At 35.8% G+C, this 18,492-nt stretch overlaps 1 protein-coding gene across 6 annotated transcripts; it reads right to left on the bottom strand.

Annotated features, from left to right (window-relative positions):
* Nucleotides 1-877: 877 nt before the first annotated feature.
* LOC132121601 (E3 ubiquitin ligase RNF157-like) lies at nt 878-16,974 on the bottom strand. 6 transcript variants are annotated; one of them, XM_059531175.1, is made up of 20 exons: nt 16,202-16,974; nt 14,697-14,815; nt 13,524-13,612; nt 12,579-12,725; nt 12,298-12,415; nt 12,095-12,161; nt 11,962-12,005; nt 11,102-11,149; nt 10,922-10,993; nt 10,584-10,743; nt 10,230-10,342; nt 9,207-9,442; nt 8,889-8,997; nt 8,460-8,568; nt 8,181-8,362; nt 5,787-5,852; nt 5,652-5,700; nt 4,886-5,005; nt 3,802-3,836; nt 3,178-3,312 (listed from the first exon to the last, which is right to left on the bottom strand). In XM_059531175.1, exons 1-19 carry the CDS (start codon nt 16,287-16,289, stop codon nt 3,802-3,804), a joined length of 1,971 nt encoding a protein of 656 aa, XP_059387158.1. In that variant the 5' UTR covers nt 16,290-16,974; the 3' UTR covers nt 3,178-3,312. The 6 variants fall into 6 exon arrangements, 4 of the variants coding, with proteins under 4 accessions (XP_059387157.1, XP_059387159.1, XP_059387158.1 ...); XM_059531174.1 differs by lacking the exon at nt 3,802-3,836 and having other exon boundaries at nt 878-3,312; nt 16,202-16,970; XM_059531178.1 differs by lacking the exon at nt 4,886-5,005 and having other exon boundaries at nt 16,202-16,973.
* Between the last annotated feature and the right edge of the window lie 1,518 nt (nt 16,975-18,492).

The following is an 18,492-nucleotide window of genomic DNA, read 5'->3' as shown; positions in this document are numbered from 1 at the left end:
ATCAAACAGATGGCCTTTGTTTAATGTTTAAGCAATTACTTAAAACCGTAAGAGGATGCACAATTTGCTGGTACCAATTTCAGCCATTTATTGATTATCTGGCAATATTAAAATAATTATCAGCTTGTCGTATTGGCCAGATTTTTAAGTTTGGGTATCAAAAAGAAATTGGTGTACATTCATTGTGCATATGCTGACTCACTAACTCACTGCCTGTGATTATGTAACAGTGCAATAATAAGGGAGAACATCATTCCCCTGAGCACCATATAGCATTTTCATATTATAATGAATGCCATTATTCCTCACAGATGTAACATTCTGCTGTTATTGATGTGTTGGTAGAGGCAATCTTTGACTGGCTTTGTCATCCAAATATATATATATATATATATATATATATATATATATATATATATATATATATATATATATTCTGGTAAAACACTACAGTATTTTTTAATCAAATTCTCAATTAATTTTATTATTATTATTATTATTATTGATTAAAATACAGTACATGTTCTTCACAGTGATCGGTCACATTTTCTTCACGGAAAGCCCAGTTTTGACAGATTTTAGGTTATCATATAGCCTACCTGTAAAATTCATATATTCATACAATACCACCTGTACAATTATGTTGGTTATTAATAAGTAACAAAATTTAGTATTTTACTAAGTTAACTGGTGGATTATATAATTCAACGAAATATACAGACTCTAAGATGACATCCCATAATGTCTATCACAATATTTATTTACTGTAAATATCTGGCAACTACACTTGAACAGTACATTTAAAGGAAAAAGAGTAAAAATTGAGTTAAAAATAGAGAGTAAAAAAAAAATGTTTTTACAATGCTCCAAACAGATCTTGTTTTTAAGAAAAAGTTTATTATGTTTTTGACATTTTGTAATCTTCATTCTGCAAAAGTGAATTGATGCAGCCCATTCCTCATGTAGGTTTAACTTTGAGTCACTTATCCTGGGGCAGAAAGAGGACAGAACAAAAGCAATACAGATAACAAAACTGGAGACAACCCCTTGAATTTATCCATGCTCTATGCAGTTTTCTCTCTGCAGGTAAATGTGACATTCTGCTGTAAAACATTCAATGCATGGCTAAGTTTATCTGTACTGCCTGCAGACAACTACGTGCTATTATGCGGCTGTATTGCTTGTCTTGTGACACTCAGTACCTGTTGCTTACACAGTGTGCTCAGTGTGGAAGGGCTACACATATAGTGCAAATGTAAAGTTGGAGGATGTCTATTTTCTGACTGCAACTACTATGCGCTTACCACATGCACCGCATATCTGCTCTCAAGGGAAAATCTACTAGTGCACATGTAATGTATACAATCCCATTTGGAGAAATTTCACACCATTCATATACTACAGTAAACAACACATTGAACAGACTATTACAACAATAACCAGAGCTAAGCTAACATAAATAAAATAAAATAAACATTTTCCACACAAAGGAAAAGCTTGGTTGGTTCTCAAAGTACAATAGACATTTTAAGAGAGTTATAATCACTATTTGATTGTACTGTGAATCCTTTTTTTTATTAAGATAGTCCAGACAAGTGCTAATGAATAAAAAAACTGGCTCAGATGAATGAATTGTAGGAATGATCATAAAGGGATAGGTCACCCAAAAATCTCAAATGATTTTCATTTACTCACCTTCATATCGTCGTTCCAAACCTGCATGACCTTTTTTCTTCTGTAGAACACCATGTAAGTCAATGGGGTCAAATGTAATTTTGGGAAAATTCTAAATCATTTTTGAGTGAACTATCCCTTCTAGGGATTGAAAAGAGAACACAGAGATCAGTAGAAGATTTTTGTAAAGTAAAATAGCCACTAACATACCATTGGTAAAAACAAAGTGCAAGTTTAAACACTATGAATTGGATTGGCAGAACTGTCGAGAAACTGAATAGTTGCTGCTTGTTTTTCCAAGTTAGTGGCACAATTTTTAAAGTCTTTCCTTCATTTTCAATGTATGATGACAACTGGCACTAAGTAAACACTTTCGGTTAAGGAACCCTATAGGAAAGTGCAATACTTTTCAAAAGGAATACATAAATTTTTTTTTTTTTTAAGAACTTGTATACCAAAATGCCTGGCATAGCGATCCATATCGGTCCAACAACACACTTCTGAAGAGCTACTTCAGCTTTGCTTCAGGTACAAATTGACTAACTGTAACATATGCTAAATTGTACCTTAGACATGAAATAAATGAACACTTCTTTTTTAAACAACACACAAAAAGTAGCTTTATGAAATTTAACATACCATCAACAGTAGCAATCTGAGTTACGACCCACAGGTGGATGTCACAGGCAACTTTTCCCAGACATTTCCATCTCCTATGAAAATGTTTGAAAATGCTTGGTAGTAAGCAGTTCAGTAACATCTCCGTGGCCAGATGCGTAATGCAAGTTAGGCAGCTCAGTAGCTTTGTGTCTGTGTAGCATGCAAGGCTGTACGTAGAGCTCAAAGTGAGCTGCAGCAAACTGACAAGGGCAGAAACATGAGCAAATATGTGTTATTGCTCTAAAGTTAATATCGTGAAGGATTGATTGTTCTGATGTCAGTTCAGAAAATTCATCTCACTCTTTTCCATCGTATTCTTTACATCTTTGTATCTTGAGTATTGTGGGCAGATTTCCAATAGTACATGTTGATCTGCTGATCTGATGTTGATTCAGATCAGCAGGATTTGATTATTAACTTTAAAAAGCATAGTTGCACAGCCTTAACATGAAGTTGGGCTGCTCTCTAAGAGATAAACACTGAAATGCTGCTTGGATCAGAGGTTGGAGTCTTCATCATGGCCTTGTTTTCCTGCCTTTCAGCAGGAGAGCTTGCTTGAGTCATTCCTTCATTTGTACGCATGAGGGGGTGGAGCGTTGGTGTAAACGTGGTGCTTTACACAAGTGCCAACACCAAAAGAGCACTAAAAACATGACATCTATCACAATGGAGAAGAGAAACCACACAGTCAGTTCTCCCTGGTTTGCATTTAGGATTTGATCCACGAGTAATTGGTGTGGGCACAAGTTTGGGTGGAGGTGGCATGAAGAAAGAGGCAGATATTCCTCTCAGGATTGGAGTAGGTCTATGAATGGATGGACTGAGGATTTCATACAGCTAGGGGTCCACGATGACATTTGTTCTTGGGGTTTGCAGCGTCATTGGTGACCCCTTGCTCCTCAAGGTTGATGTTGCTGGCGGACGCATGGTGAGTCAAAGGATCCCGTCCATGACAACAGACGTCGAGGTATAACAGACCTAACAGAAAGGATGGATGAGTCCATGAGAGAAGGCATAAAGAAGAGAATGTAAGAAGGTATGAAAGTAGGGCAAAATAATGATGGGAATGTGGAAACGTGATTCAGGAAAAAATGAAATAATGAAGAAACCTTGCTGAACCCTTTCCCCCAAATTGGACCATCTCTTGGAGATCAATGTTAAAACAACTTTCTTCAGGAACAGAATGTTTCTGCTTCAAACTTTATGTTTGTAGGTTGGCCAAAATGTCCATCATGCAAACCGAGACACTTTTATCCATTGTTCTCCAAGATTTCTGTGTACTCAAATATCCCGCATTGACTATTCACCATGCATCTAAAGCAAATGATGAAAAGGCTCTTTTAACCCACAGAGGTCAAAAGGCAGATCCATAAAGAATCTCACTGATGATAACAGTGAATGGCAAAAGACTGAAACGCCTTTGTGAATCCATGACCTCTATGGATTGTCTTTTAACTTGCTCCATACCTAATCCTCAATGTGAACAGGACACGAGTCCTCATCTGTCCATTCCACAGACATCCCGGAAGATAGGGAGAAAGAGAGATGGGAAATGATGGAAGGAAAAACAGAGACAGAAAAGAGAGAACACAGCACATTTACAGCACATCAAGAGAATCAACCAACCGTCCACAGAAAATGAAAGTCGGATTGAAAGAGAGGAGAAGCTTGGTGCTCAGAGATGATGAGAGAAGATGATAGGGGCCTTTTGAAGAAAAAAAAAATTGAATTTGACCGTTCATTTGCAAGACATGAGATTAATCTCAATTGTTTTATTCTATTGAAAAAAAAATTAAAAGTAAATATTTAGCAGACCGCATTTTACACACGTTGATAATATTATTTACAATACAAACAGGTCCATATACACAACAATTTTTACATTTTATAAAGGGAGTCCCTTGAAAGGGGATCATCATATCGAAGTCCTGTGATAGAAAAAACCCCTGATCTAAATTTTGACACTTTTAAGTGTAGCTTATGTGTCCAAATACTTTTTGGGGCCGATAGTATATTTTGGACTGTGTAGTAATCATGATGAATAGAAATATTAGGATGATGATGATGATGATGATGAATCATATTTTACTATCATGTGAAAAGCTTAATTTTTGTCCTTCCAGAGAGAATGCTTTCTCTGGATGACAGTAACCAAGAGCTGGGGATTAACAGAATATGCTGGCAAAAGAGAGAAGATAAGCTGAAAAATGAAGGGATGAATGTAGAAATGAAGGGAGATGCAAAGCTACTTTGAGCTGGCAGACACTGAACATGAACTTAGCTATTAGTATGACCCAGAGAGATAGAAACAAGTCATACATGATATTAACTCACACATACACATGAACACACACAGAACAGTAGGGTTAAAGGGGATAGCCACTGTACCAAATTAACGCTACACAAAGTTACAGCAGGGTAAAAGGTTGTGCATGAGCAGTGAAAGCCAATAGTGTTTTAGAGCCAGTTGCTGTTTAAATGGGACACCTTGAAACCACCTCACCCAATCCCTTACAATCAGAAAGTCCATGTTCGAGAGGTTGCCACTCACCAGCGAATCGGCCGTCAGGAGGCTGCTCATTGTCCAGGCCTGTCATACAGTGGCTGTCAGACTGCCCCTGATTGTTATTGTCAAACTCTGGACAAGGCACCTCACTCCTCCTGCGCCCACCTGCAAGCGAGGTCAGAGGTCAAACAAGAGCAGCCGAGGCAGGGCAGAGCAGCCGAGTGGAGCACAGCAGTGAGGGGTCAGAGCGATGGGGTGCAGGATGCTACTCGGCAGCCATTTAGTAATGACTGCGTTTGATGGATGCACACATACTCGGGTGAGAGCGAGCTGATGCAATCGCCATGTGCACGAAAAAATACACTTGACAAACACTTTGACATTAATTTCTTCACATTAGGAAGCATACAATACATTAAATAAGAAATGGTCTGTGCAAAATATCAATTAGTTACAACAAATAAAACAAAAGCAAAACTGGAATCCTTTATACTGCTTTTTCATCAAGCTATCTGTTTAATTAACAATTAGTAACAAAAAATAATAAAGCATTAGTGCACACTTGTTATATAAAATAATAAGTGCACAGCCTAGACATGAAGATTAAAAATCAAACTACATTCGCCTCGAATGAGTCATGTGATATTTATATTTATAGTGAGAGACCTTTGTAAACACAAGTTACATCAAGTAGTGTGTAGGCAGATTTAGAAGCTCTTATAGATGAAGTACCACCTACATTCTGTGTTTTCTCTATAATCTAGTGTACAGTGTCGTGATAAGTACTGCCAATAGCTAAGATTTCAGTTACCATGTTCTTTGGTGGGAGATGCACAATCTTCCTCAGTCACATCATTTCCCTATGAAAGAAAACACAGAGCTGAGCAAATAATACATAAAAAATAAATAGCTGGGTTTAAGATGTTTGGCTGTTTGAATGTTTCACCTCTGAATCCTGTTCTTCAAGAATGGCAGCCACAAAGTTATGCCCTCTCGCCTCATTGGGGACTTCCTGTGGACACATGTAAATATGGTCTCTATAAATGTGTGTAAATATGGACACAATATATCATTTGCACGAACAGCTCTTGGCATAGATTTATAAATGTTTGTGCAATGGTGACAGTAGAAAGTTTTGGTTACAGTGTTCTGATAACTTTCGACCAATTATTGTTGACCAATCCGTTTTTCTTTTTTTAATTATTATTTATATTTTAAAAACCATTTAATAGAGATTGCATTTACAAAGGGCAATTTCTAGCCAATGAAATAGGCAAGGCAAATATATTTATAAAGCACATTTTGTACAAAATATTTTACATAAAGGGGATGAAAAAAAATCATAAAATAGGAATAAGAAATAGTTTGAAGTTCAGCATAACTATTATGTCTTCATTGTGTTTTTTTCCCTGATTGTGACAGATACCTTTTTTATTTGCAACTATTTTCAAAATTGAAATACATGTTCAGTGGCGGACTGGGACAGTAAATCAGGCCGGGAATTGGACTCCACCCCAGGCCACCTCTGTTGCTACACATGAATTGACTGCTCGGACTCAAAAGCTGAACTGTCTTTTTCAACAGCATGCGCACTTGCAGCACTAGTGCTACTGTTTCCTTCATCACCTTCAAAATAAATAAATAAGCATTGTACACTAGGCTACATATACTAAGCTAGAAATGGAAAATCAACATATCTGGTCAAATTTGCCACTAGAAAAATTATTTATCCCCATATGTAAAACAGTGTGCTAGTTTGTCATTTTAAAACTTCTATCATTATATATATATTTGTAATATATATATATTTTATAATAGAATTTATCTATTCTAAGTCGCTTTGAATGAAAGCGTCCATCTGCCAAATGATTACGTAAATATTATGGTGGAACAGTTCAACTTTTTCACAGTTCGGTTTGTTTTAAGGTTTTAGAATCATGGTTTCGGTACCGTTGTATGTGCTATGTTTATGGAAAAACTAAACTTTCAAAAACTATTTTTTTAAAAATTAAATTTATCATATTATTAAGAATATTGTAACAACAAGCAACATCACAAATAAATACAATAGAGTAAAGATACAAATAAAATAAACTTACTTTCAGGCTTTTTTAGGGAGGCCTAGCATTAGTTTTTATGTACAGAAAATGAATAAAGTAATCAAATGTAAAACAGCATTGTATTTTGGACTATAAATTAAAGATTATTCTTTATTAAAGTTACAAAAGCTTTTCAATCAAGACCAGTGAGTGATGTCTTTGTTGTTGCTGTTCGATTAATATAAAGACTGTCACTTTAAGAGAATGCACTGATCCAGTGTTCGTATTAGTACTGAACAAGAGTGAATGATTTGTCCAGGTTTTTTTTTTTCTTTTAACGCTGTTGTTGTAATGTCTGGGAACCCAGAATGCTCATCCATCAACAGAAACATATATTATCTGAACCCTGTTTGTTTTACGTGCTATTTATAGTAAACCATATTACAGATGCTTTGTCAGATTTAAGCTGAACCGCGTCCCAGCGCGTGCCGAACCGTGTGTGGAGAACTAAACGGTTCGGTTTTTTCACTGAACTGTCCCATCCCTACTAAATATAAATGTAATTCTGACCGACCTGCTCCCTTACTGGCGAATATGGCTGGGATTTTGCAACAACTTGCTGCGTCTGTGGCCAGGGCTTTTCTCCTTTTCATATGTTCCGTCTCTGCTCCTCCTTTGCGTTTACGCTCCATTTTTTGCGCGATTTTCTAAGATAAAGCTTTCTCTCTAGATATAGCCAATTAGGCAGTGCTTCGCTGATGTTTAGTCGTGTGGTGGTGTCATTTTCACTCCGCGATCGCCTGATTCGTAGATTCATAAATCCGTCAATTAATTCGCAGTTGCATACAAGCCTATTGCACGTCAGGCTGATTGACTCCACAGCGGCAGCCGGCAGGCCAGAATGACCGTCAGGCCACCGGGAAATGTCCCGGTGCTCCCGATGGCCAGTCCGCCCCAACCAACTCTAGAGGTTTTCAGCTCTAGAAAAGACTGAAACATTCACTCAACAAACATAAACTGAACATCCTCTACAGGTGGTTGAGCAACTGCTTTTAAATTTTGAAAATAGTAAAAAAAAAAAATAATAAATAAAATAAAAGGTCACAATCAGAAAAAAATTACACAATAAAGACAAAATAACAACTCTGGAAAAAGACTGCTCTAGAAAAAGACACTCACTCTACAAACATAAATGTAATTTTTTCATTCCTGTTTTCAGGTGGTAAAAACTATAATATCAACATGAACTAAAGCATAACAAGCCAAATTAATGATGCTTCTAGGCCATCTAACTGCCTTACCTCACCCTCATGTTGGGAAGGCGCTCGACTCTCTGCTGGGGTCTCTGTGGCCTCCTCTCCCTCAGCACCAGCCATGTAGGATCCAGACATTGACGAGAGTGTGTCGGTGCTAATCTGAGAGTGCTGACTTTGAGAAGACGCCATTGACATCACAGACTGGGCCAGGCTGCTGCTTACTGGGTCTAAACAGCACAGGAAGTGAACAGGAAGACAAACAAATGTAAATGAGTGAGCTCTGGTGTGTGTTTCAGTAAATTAGATTTAGCTGTCATGCTGTACCCTCTGGGGAGGTGATTGTGGAGGAGAGAGGGGTCCCGTTGCAAGAGGACTGGTCTATGGCCCCGGAGGATGACAGGGTGATGTTGTCACTTTCAGGAGTCACTCCAGACTGGACATTGTATAATATATACACAAATGAAAATATTATTACAATTCTGTGCGTTCATAATAAGAAGAAACCTTCTTGAACATCAAATCAGCATATAAGATTGATTTGTGAAGAACTGTGTGAGACTGAAGACTGGAGTAAATGCGGCTGAAAATTCAACTTTGCCATCACAGGAATAAATGTATTAGCGTTTTATTGTATTTATTGTTTTTAAAAACATTAAAAATCCTCTCACTTACCTCTAAAATTTTGAAAGGACAAATGCAAATACACGAAAAGTGCATAAAATAATATTTATAAAAAATGTATAAATACTGTACCTCTTGCTGTTCTACATGCAGCTTTCTCCTGCACGTTTGCACTTCAGATTCGCTGCATGACTTCTCATCCTCCTCCTCAGGCAGCACTGAAGAACTCTGGGAGAGGGATCTAGAGAGTTCCCAGGATACACGATTAACAACGACTCATTTATCTGCCGGCTTCCTAAGCCCATAATTTAACCTTTAAAAAAGCTGTAAATTGACAGGAAAGTTTAATAACACCCAGCAAATGTTCTATAGACATTAAATGACACGTTTTTTTATACAGTAATACTGAAAATACTACACCATTCAATCCTTCAGTTAGGGTTCACTCACTTAGAGCCACTCTTCTTGTGTTTCACATTCTGACTGGAGTTGACAGAGTGTTCTAGTGGAGAGAGGGAGCGCGTGGGCGTGTGGTGGCTATCACTGCCATATGTGGGCACAGATCCCGAAACATGGCCCCTGGTGAGGCCCTGAAGTGGAGGAGCAGATGGCGATGGGTTCAGGGGCCCATTCAAGGCCTCCAACAAGGACACAGCTTCATAGCCTGGTGGGATGTGCTCTGATGCCTGTAGTAAACAAACATGTGGCTGTGAACAACAGTACAGTTTTGAAGCATAACAACATTTTCACTTTTAGTATGAATAGACGGTGAGTATAGATCATTTGTATGTTTTTGCATTAAATTGTGCATCTAACTTAACTTAGTGTCCGAATACTTAAACCATTAACCCTAATGTATCATGTTTAATATGCAAAGTCCAACTAAATTATCAACATGTTCAAAGCTTTGCTGAAACAACTGTCGTGTAACTGTGTTATCAAACTGAAGCAACTTAAGTTTATCATTTAAACTGAATCATGTTGGTTGAATATCAAACGTGATACATCAGGCTTTTGAGGGACGTTTATTTGTATATCTCTCAATCATCATTGTATGTTTTTTCACCCACAATAAAACTACAGAGCTTCACCTTTAAGTATCACCTTACTAAGACATATTATTGAGAGATATAGAGGGACAACTGATATGTATTTGCATTTTATGTAACTAGTCTTCTGTTAAAAAGATGTCACTGATTTACATTACAGTCGTTACTTTCATCTTACTGTAAATTGCATATTTCTGCTTAGTTTGTGCCTCTTAATACGTGTTTTTTCTCTCTTATCAAGTATAACTTTTTTTTACATTTTGACTTAAGGTTCAACAAAACAGTTTCATTTTTTTTATCTTATTTTGACATTTGGGTCTCAGAAAAGCTTCTTTAAATGTACAAATACATTTTATTTAGCTTTAAATAGATTTATTCTGAATAAAGCTCTGTATGAACATTTGGAAACAAACATTTGAGTTACCGAGTGCTCCTCTGAATCTGACGTCTGTGAGGTGATGACAGGGTTGAATCCGGTAGGTGTGTGTGGGCTCAGTTTTTTCCTCATCGCTCGAATTTGAAGGAGGGCACGAAACGCTGAAGGAATTAATTAAAGGATAAATTTTAAATGAGTCAAATATTTTATCTGAAACTAATCAAAAAACAGCATCAACTACTGTCCTATGTTTGATTTATATATGAAATACCCATTACAACATTCATGTATGATACACTATGAACACAAATATAGTCTAGGCAAAATGTATTTTTTTATAAATCTAATAATCTCAATCATAGAGTCTTGTTGAATGCGTTCAGTACAGGGGTTGGTGCTTACGCAGTCGACAGATGGGGCAACAGTTGGCCTGGTAACGCAGTGTGTCTGCGCAGGCGTTGCAGAGGCACAGGTGTCTGCAGGGCAGGATAAGTGTGTCCCGCACGTCCGATAAACACACCACACATTCAGCACTGTTGTCACTAATCTCATCTTCAGCCACCTGTAAATTTGAGCATGTTATTTTTTATATTTTGATTCTATGAATGAAAGCTTAAAAGCAAAAGATGTTTCCCTTCTAAATTGATATGGAGAGAGTAGTAACAACTATATCACAGGGAAGAATAAAGTTTATCTATCCTTGAATCTGATTCTTTTTGTGAATGTAGATGATGACTTACCTTTGATTCTTGACTGTTGTATTTGTTCTCTATACCGTAGATCTCCTGCAGAAGGTAACTAACACCATCCACCTAAGATACAATCAAGTTATGCTTAAAAGGTTTAATTACAAAAGCCATTTAATATGAATTGACTTTTTAGCTATAAGTTTTTTACATAAATTATAAGAGGGCCCTTACCACTTGTTTCTGTTTCAGAGGTTTTACACAGTAACTTCCATCCATATGCTATGAGAAAAACATAGCAACATAATATAATCAATAATTGTCACAAGTAAACTTATTTTTGTTAGTGTTAGTGTTAGGGCAATAATATGATTTAATATGACTGAATCAATCTGATTACATTAGCTTACAAAAACAAAGATAATTTTAGTGTTAGATTAGGTAGAAATAGTACTACCTTGCTTTTTTTTCCATTTAGTCTAGACCTTATTTGTATACTTATTTGGAACATTGTGTGAATGGAATTTGCAAAGCCTTTATTTTATAAATATGCAATCCTGTTTAAAAGTTTGGGGTCAGTATAATTTTTTAAAAATATATTTTAATACTTTTATTCGGCAAGGACACATTAAATTGATAAAAAGTGACAATAAATACTTTCACATTGTTCACATCTTTCAAATAAATGTTGTTATTCATCAAAAAATGTGTCATGGTTTCCATAAAAATATTAAGCAGCACAACTGATTCCGATATTAATAATAATAAGAAATTCTTGAAAGTTTCTTGAGCATCAAATCAGCATATTAGAATGATTTCTGACAGATCATGTGACGCTGAAGATTTATGAGTAATTTAATTAAGAGTAATGGCTGCTGAAAAAAACGCTTTGGCATCACAGGAATAAACTTATAATTTAAAAGATATTAAAACAGAAAACGTATAAATTAAAAATAAAAAATAAAATGAAAAACTATAAAAATATCATTTTTCAATATTGCTTTCCAAAAAAAAACTTTTTAAAAATCTTACCAACCCCAAACTTTTGAATTTTAAAATACAAAACATTTCTTTTTTTAGACAAAAAAGCATACCTTCTCAAAGGTTGCAAGTAGAACATGGGAGTGTCCCAAGTGTTCTGCACAACAACAAAAAACACGGACGAATATATTTATATATTTTTGTTTTTCATATATATTATAATATATCCTATTACATTAAACTCACCATCTCCCTCATCGGCTACTGCTTGTACAACCATGGGGTAGATGTCTTTATCCATGTCAAACAAAAGCTGTGTAGCAATAAACCACATTAGTAGGTTTAACCAAAGTGCTCTAAGGACATGCATTCACTCTGACCTATTTTAACCTGCATAACCTGAAAAAAAACACATAGATACAAAAGGTCACAGCTAGCAGATGTGTTACCTCCTCATCTGCCCACTCTGTTAAGTTGACGTAATGAGAGGGCAGACAGAACTGTTGGCAGACGCCGCGTTTGAAATGCACCGTCTCTGACTGCAGAGAGCTGTCCTGGGGCAAGTATCTATCAACAACACACAATGAACAGAGCAATGTAACCCAAACTTTGATGTTATTTCCGAATTTGCTGCTCTTTGATCAATCGGTAAAGGCTGATTTTGAAGTGTTTTATTAATAAATAATCACAAAAAGAATACTCAAAGTGTGTGCTTAAGTGCTTTACTTACATTGGCACACCATTGTGAAACTCTTCAATGGCTTGGTAGTATATAGTGATGGCAACTTGTGTGTCAGCATCAAAGGTAAACTCAATATTATAGCAGCTGTGGCTTTTCCCAATGTCCTGTCCAGGCAGCTTCATGTCTTCACTGCATCTGCAGTCAAAATTACAAACAATATTTAAATATATTTGTAACAATATAAACTCCATAATTATCGGGAAGAAGGAGGCCGGAACCGGCGGACAATCAAACAGAAACTTTAATTACAAAATAAACACAAAACAATATAATATTTTTGTGGTATTTGGCCCATGTCTTTTCATCTCAATACTACTGCACACCTAAAACAAATGGATAAAGAAAAATTACCTTTAGTTGAAATATGCATTAAAGTTTGCTTTTTTTTCTCGTCTATAAAAAATTATGGCTCCCCTATTAAAAAAACTGTATTTGCTGGTTAGGTATGTTTTGAAGCATGGCAGCTGGCTTAAGATAGTTTACGTTGATCCTTAGTTTGTCATGAGATGGTTTTAAGCTGGTTATGAGCTGGTCCTGAGCAGGAGCTAGTTGTTTAGGACCAGCTTAAACCAGCGCATAACCAGCTTAAAACCAGCTAAAAACCAGCTGCCATGCTTCAAAAAATACCTAACCAGCATATGCTGTTTTTTTTTTAACAGGGTCATCCCACACTACACAGATTTTCATCTAATCAGATGCTCTATACAATTGGATACAAAATACAAGAAGCAACCAACAAGCAAGTTAAAAATCGTGGTTCATGGCTGTAAAAGTAACTAAAGTCGACCTGCTAGCTATTTAAAAAAGGAACAATTTCTTCATCATGTACAACCCAAATGTGCTGTTTTAACAAATACATCCATACAAGAACTCACATGATTTCACATGAGATCTGTCATGGTGCAATAAAGATATTTGTGAGGAAAATCTCACCTGACAAGTCGCAGAGTGTCTTTACGGATGTTGATGAGACTGCGGAGGGTCTTGACTGGCTCATTAGGAGGGGGAGCATTATACGGGAACTACAAATCACAAGGGTCAGGATTCAGAATAAAGTTATCGATTAGCACTTTGTCCTGTTTTATCAGCTCACATATCTGATCAGATATCATCTCTTAAAAACCTGAAAAATTATCTGGAAACAAAGCAACGTTACAATGAAGGTGATGTACACTGATCTCTAAACAAGCTGTTGTGCTCATTCATGCATGTGTGTGTGTTCGCCCTGGAAAAGTGCAATGCACAGGCATGCCCACGTGCAAGAGAGGCATCAAGAGTGTGTTCGCTTGTGGGTCAACACTGGGTGAGTAAATCACCACCCATCCCCCTCCCTGGAGTTCAGACTGACATCTCTGTTTTACTTGCGGTAAGCCATCGCTTAAGCCCACAGCATCACTAGCCTGTCTGCTGAGAGACAGGCCTAGCAGCCAATGCATACAGTATAATTAAAAGACTCACCACATACAGAAATACATGTATGATTTCATAAAGCACACAAACACCGCACACATACAAAGCACAGCTATAAGAACAGCTATACAGTTACATGTGACTTTTGGTCATGTATAATCCAAATGTTGATTATGAAAGCTTCCACCAACATACAGTAATTCACATTAAACTAACCTAAATAATATCCAGTTAAAGTAACCGTTCTAAGCAGACCTCATAGTGGAGTCAAAATTATGAGTAAAATATATATTTTAAAGACTTTTAAAAAACATTCAAAAATCACCTTTAAATATAAATATTTATATGTATATTGCAAAGGTATGACTTGTGACTATGATATGAAGGCTTATTATTAAACATGATATGTTTAAAAAAATATTTTAACAAATGCCTTTAAAGATTTTAATAATGTAAAATACAAATGATATATAATAATATAAAAATATTTTTAAATAACTATTTTTTTTTTAAATCTGTGATTAAAATGTAAGGAAATAAAATGAGGCATATTGTTGTGGATAATTTCTGGAAATTAGATCACACAAGGTAAAGTCAATGAACAGATCAAAATCAGTGGATTGATGAACTCCTATAAAAATCAGTTAAAACGGCTGTGTCTAATCTATGGTATAAGGAAATTGAAAGCCATCTTACCACTACGGGTCTGTTGCCTAGGAAGTTGAGGTCAGTATTTTCACCAAAGAGGTAGCCTTCAGGATGACTTGAATCAAACTTCTCTCCTCCCATTATAAAATGGCTAGCAAAATAACTCCCTGCATGACAACGAACAAAACAAATGTTATAGATATTGAACAATCCTAAATGTATTTGTCACACACACCTATACATGCACATCTAGTCACATGAGGAGTGTTCCATAGAGTTCATGATTTTAATTTTGCACATCAGCTTGATTGTAAATGTGCTGAACCCAGAAAAGATTTTATTCAAAATATGCTTTATGCTTACATTATGTGGTAAAAACAATTGAACTGGTTTTAAGTATAAAAAATATATTTTCACTATTTCAACTGAATTACACCAAGTCATTTTAATGTCAGATCAAGTTGAAATAGCACACATTTAAAATGTTAGTGATAAACATACTACTAAATGGTGTAGAAAAATATATATATAGATGTAATAACATCCATTCCTCCAAAGTGATGTCTGGGCGCGAGATAAATAAAAAGGTTTCGAAATAAAAATGAAGACAGATCTAGCAGACTGGAGAACCAATAGATTAAATAAAGACAAGCTCAAGGGCAGAGAGAGGATAGCAACCACCATGGGAAGACAAGGGTAGATAGATGAACAAGCTTGAAACTGGAGCAGGAGGTAGCAAGAATCAGGCACAAGTCCCAAGCTGCACATATCTAGTTACTTGTGGTTAACACACTGACATTCATCTTCTCATCTACACGCCTTGTTTATTTAAAAAATGTTTAAATTTCTAAAGATTTGTAAAACAATCATTATAAAACTAACACGATGAGTGCTGGATTTTCTAAAAAGACAGAAAAATACTCTTATCTAAAAATCAAAATTAGCAGAATCCATGTAAACCACATGGTCACGATTAAATTCCTATCACATACAGTGGACACTCTTAATTTAGGTCAGTTTAATGCTGAGTACAAAATCATCCGAGACATTTACTCTAATTAAAGTGTATTTCGGTAGACAGTAGACACTGCACCACTGGAATAATGGGCCCCATATCAATATCAAGACAGCATCTATGGGCCTACTGTGCCTCTTAGAGACAGACTTGCTGATCAACAAACCATGGGTGGTGGCTCAGGCCCTCTGGAGTTCAAATATACAGAAGGACCTTCTCAATTTCAATTATAAGAAGAGGCAAAAAAAAAAACTTAACTAAATTGACAATTTTATTGTACACTTTTTTTTCTGATAATTATAAAATACATTACAATACAGTATACATTCACAATATCTTGGATTATTTCTTTGAATATATTTTTGTTAATATAATATAAAAGGAACAGGAACATTATTTTTATAATATAATATAATATAATATAATATAATATAATATAATATAATATAATATAATATAATATAATATAATATAATATAATATAATATAATATAATATAATATAATATAATATAATATAATATAATATAATGTTTTACCGGATTTGGGTGGGTATCTGTAAACAGAACTGGATGGTATATCGACCTCCTCCACTCCTGCATTCTGACGGCTTGTCAAAGCTCCCATTTCCAATAGCTAAAAAAATTAAATAACACTGAATGATTGCAATCCTACTGCTGCTGCTCCGTCTTCTTTACTCCGATCATCTCCTTCTTCACGCAAAAGTCCTTTTTTTGCTCTGCGCATTTATATTTGTGGCCATGAACAGGATTAGTCGATGCTCTTAATGCCCTGTAAGCTTCACACAGAGTCCCTCGATGTTTTGTCTGCAGACACAAGCTGCTTTTTGCGTCCTGCAGACTGTAGCCCTATTATAAGACAGTCTCTGCCTCAGTGGTCGGCATCCTTGGAGAATGTGCAAGGCGGAGTGAGGTGCTCTCTATATGACACAGTTTCTCGGTATGTTTATCATCATCATCCCTGTACTCTCTGTTCTCCGAGCGCTTGGGCGATGGGATGCAGATGCGTCTCAGTAGTGATGTAGAAACAGAATAAGAGGATAGAACTGCAGTGGGTATTAACCTTTGTCTACGAATGGGCGGGGCTTAGGGGCCCGGATGTTGCGTCTAATTAATATATAATAGAGAAATGCTCTTTCACTGTATATAATGAACCACATTTTACTAAATATAATTTAGTGAACATTCCTGTTAATATTAATCATTTATCATTACATCACATCCACCCACTTTCTTTCAGAAATTTTCTGTCAGCTGTTAACAGTGTTATTATGGTAAAGCAGGCTGTTGCGGTGACAAATGCACATGTTACTTTTCTTTGCGCTGATGAGGATAAACCAATCACAGACGTTTGCGGTTAGACGATATGGATTTAAAAAAATCTTTTATAAAGATTGCTTTGACGGATTTTCATTTATATCCATTGTACTAACCATTCTAATTAATACATTTTACTAATTACTTTGTGTTTGAGTTTACAATGGTCTCGAGAATTTTTTTTTTTAATGTGGCTCAATAGAGTATTAAGCTCTCTGAGCCGTCAGGCGCCCCCTGCTGGAACTATGTATTATGTCTCAGAAGAAAAACATTTCAGGTAGTAAGATTTGCTGCTCAATGATCAGTGCTGTATTACTGTCATCAGAAGCGCTATTGGCCACCTCTGACGTCAGGCTTAAATCCAGACTTCGGGTTTTTGCGCAGTACAAACGCATCCTGCCTCGCCAAACGTGACCTTCCCCGAGTTTTCGGATGTGATTCACTGCAGTGCAGTAAGGGGACCTCAACTGGTCTTCAGTCAGTGGCCCTTGTGTCACTTAGCTCTGGTTTAATTTAAATGTGAATGTTTCTTTATTTTATTTTATTCGCATTTGTCACTATATAAAAAACATTTATGTAGCAGCCTATTTGTGTTGCTTCAAGAGAGCAACTCTGCTGTTTTATTTTCTTTGGTTTCTTCATTTTGTTTTATTATCATTATCAAATAATCGTTTATATTATTTATTATTTGATCATTTTATTAGTTATCAGTAAATTAACTGTCCCATTATATTTTATATGTTTCTTTTTATTGTACTTGAGGCCCATGTTCTGTGCTCTTGAACTGCTTGCTATTGTTTGTTTAACCTTATAACTGTGGGGTTTCATGGAATGTTTTTCTGTGTTCACAAAGAGACAAATGGAAATATCACAATTTGAAGGTTATAGGATGTCATTTGGGAGCAGTTTGATATAACAACACGTGCTGGCCAGACAAAGACTGAACATTAAAATATCTAAGATTATAGAATAAGCTTTTCTGATTTGTTATTATCATCATTATCTTTCAGTCTTATAGATGCCACAGACCCGCAAAAATGATCATCTTTACATGACGGACCCCCATTCTAAAAATTTACAGTATCTTGAATAAAGACAAAATTTTTACTGTGAAAAATTCATATTATAAATATGTCTAAATAGGCTATGTTACATCATTATAGTAGGCTACTGTATGGTTTATTTTTTTATTTATGCCTACTCATTTATTTACTTATCTAGTTTCTTTTGTTTTTGTTTGTTTGTTTTAAAGGTTGAGGTTAAGTTACTTTTTCTTTTATAATTAATTTGTTTTTTTATACACAGTTTCCCCCCTAAACTTTTCCATGGATGTATAAAATTATATATATTTAATATACAGTACAGACCAAAAGTTTCGACACACCTTCTCATTCAAAGAGTTTTCTTTATTTTCATGACTATGAAAATTGTAGAGTCACACTGAAGGCATCAAGGGCTATTTGACCAAGAAGGAGAGTGATGGGGTGCTGCGC

The sequence above is a fragment of the Carassius carassius genome, chromosome 39, assembly GCF_963082965.1.
Source record: "Carassius carassius chromosome 39, fCarCar2.1, whole genome shotgun sequence".
Lineage (NCBI taxonomy): Eukaryota > Metazoa > Chordata > Actinopteri > Cypriniformes > Cyprinidae > Carassius > Carassius carassius.
This window is presented reverse-complemented; position numbering and strand designations above follow the sequence as displayed.

Bases quoted from the DNA above. Each gene is read 5' to 3' on its own strand.
- LOC132121601 (XM_059531174.1), bottom strand. From the start codon at position 16,289: ATGGGAGCTTTGACAAGCCGTCAGAATGCAGGAGTGGAGGAGGTCGAT. The intron at 12,162-12,297 runs GTAACACATCTG...ATTGCTACACAG, and splicing joins CAGAGTGGGCAGATGAGGAG to CTTTTGTTTGACATGGATAA. The intron at 3,313-4,885 runs GTGAGTGGCAAC...CCTTTCTGTTAG, and splicing joins TCCTGACGGCCGATTCGCTG to GTCTGTTATACCTCGACGTC.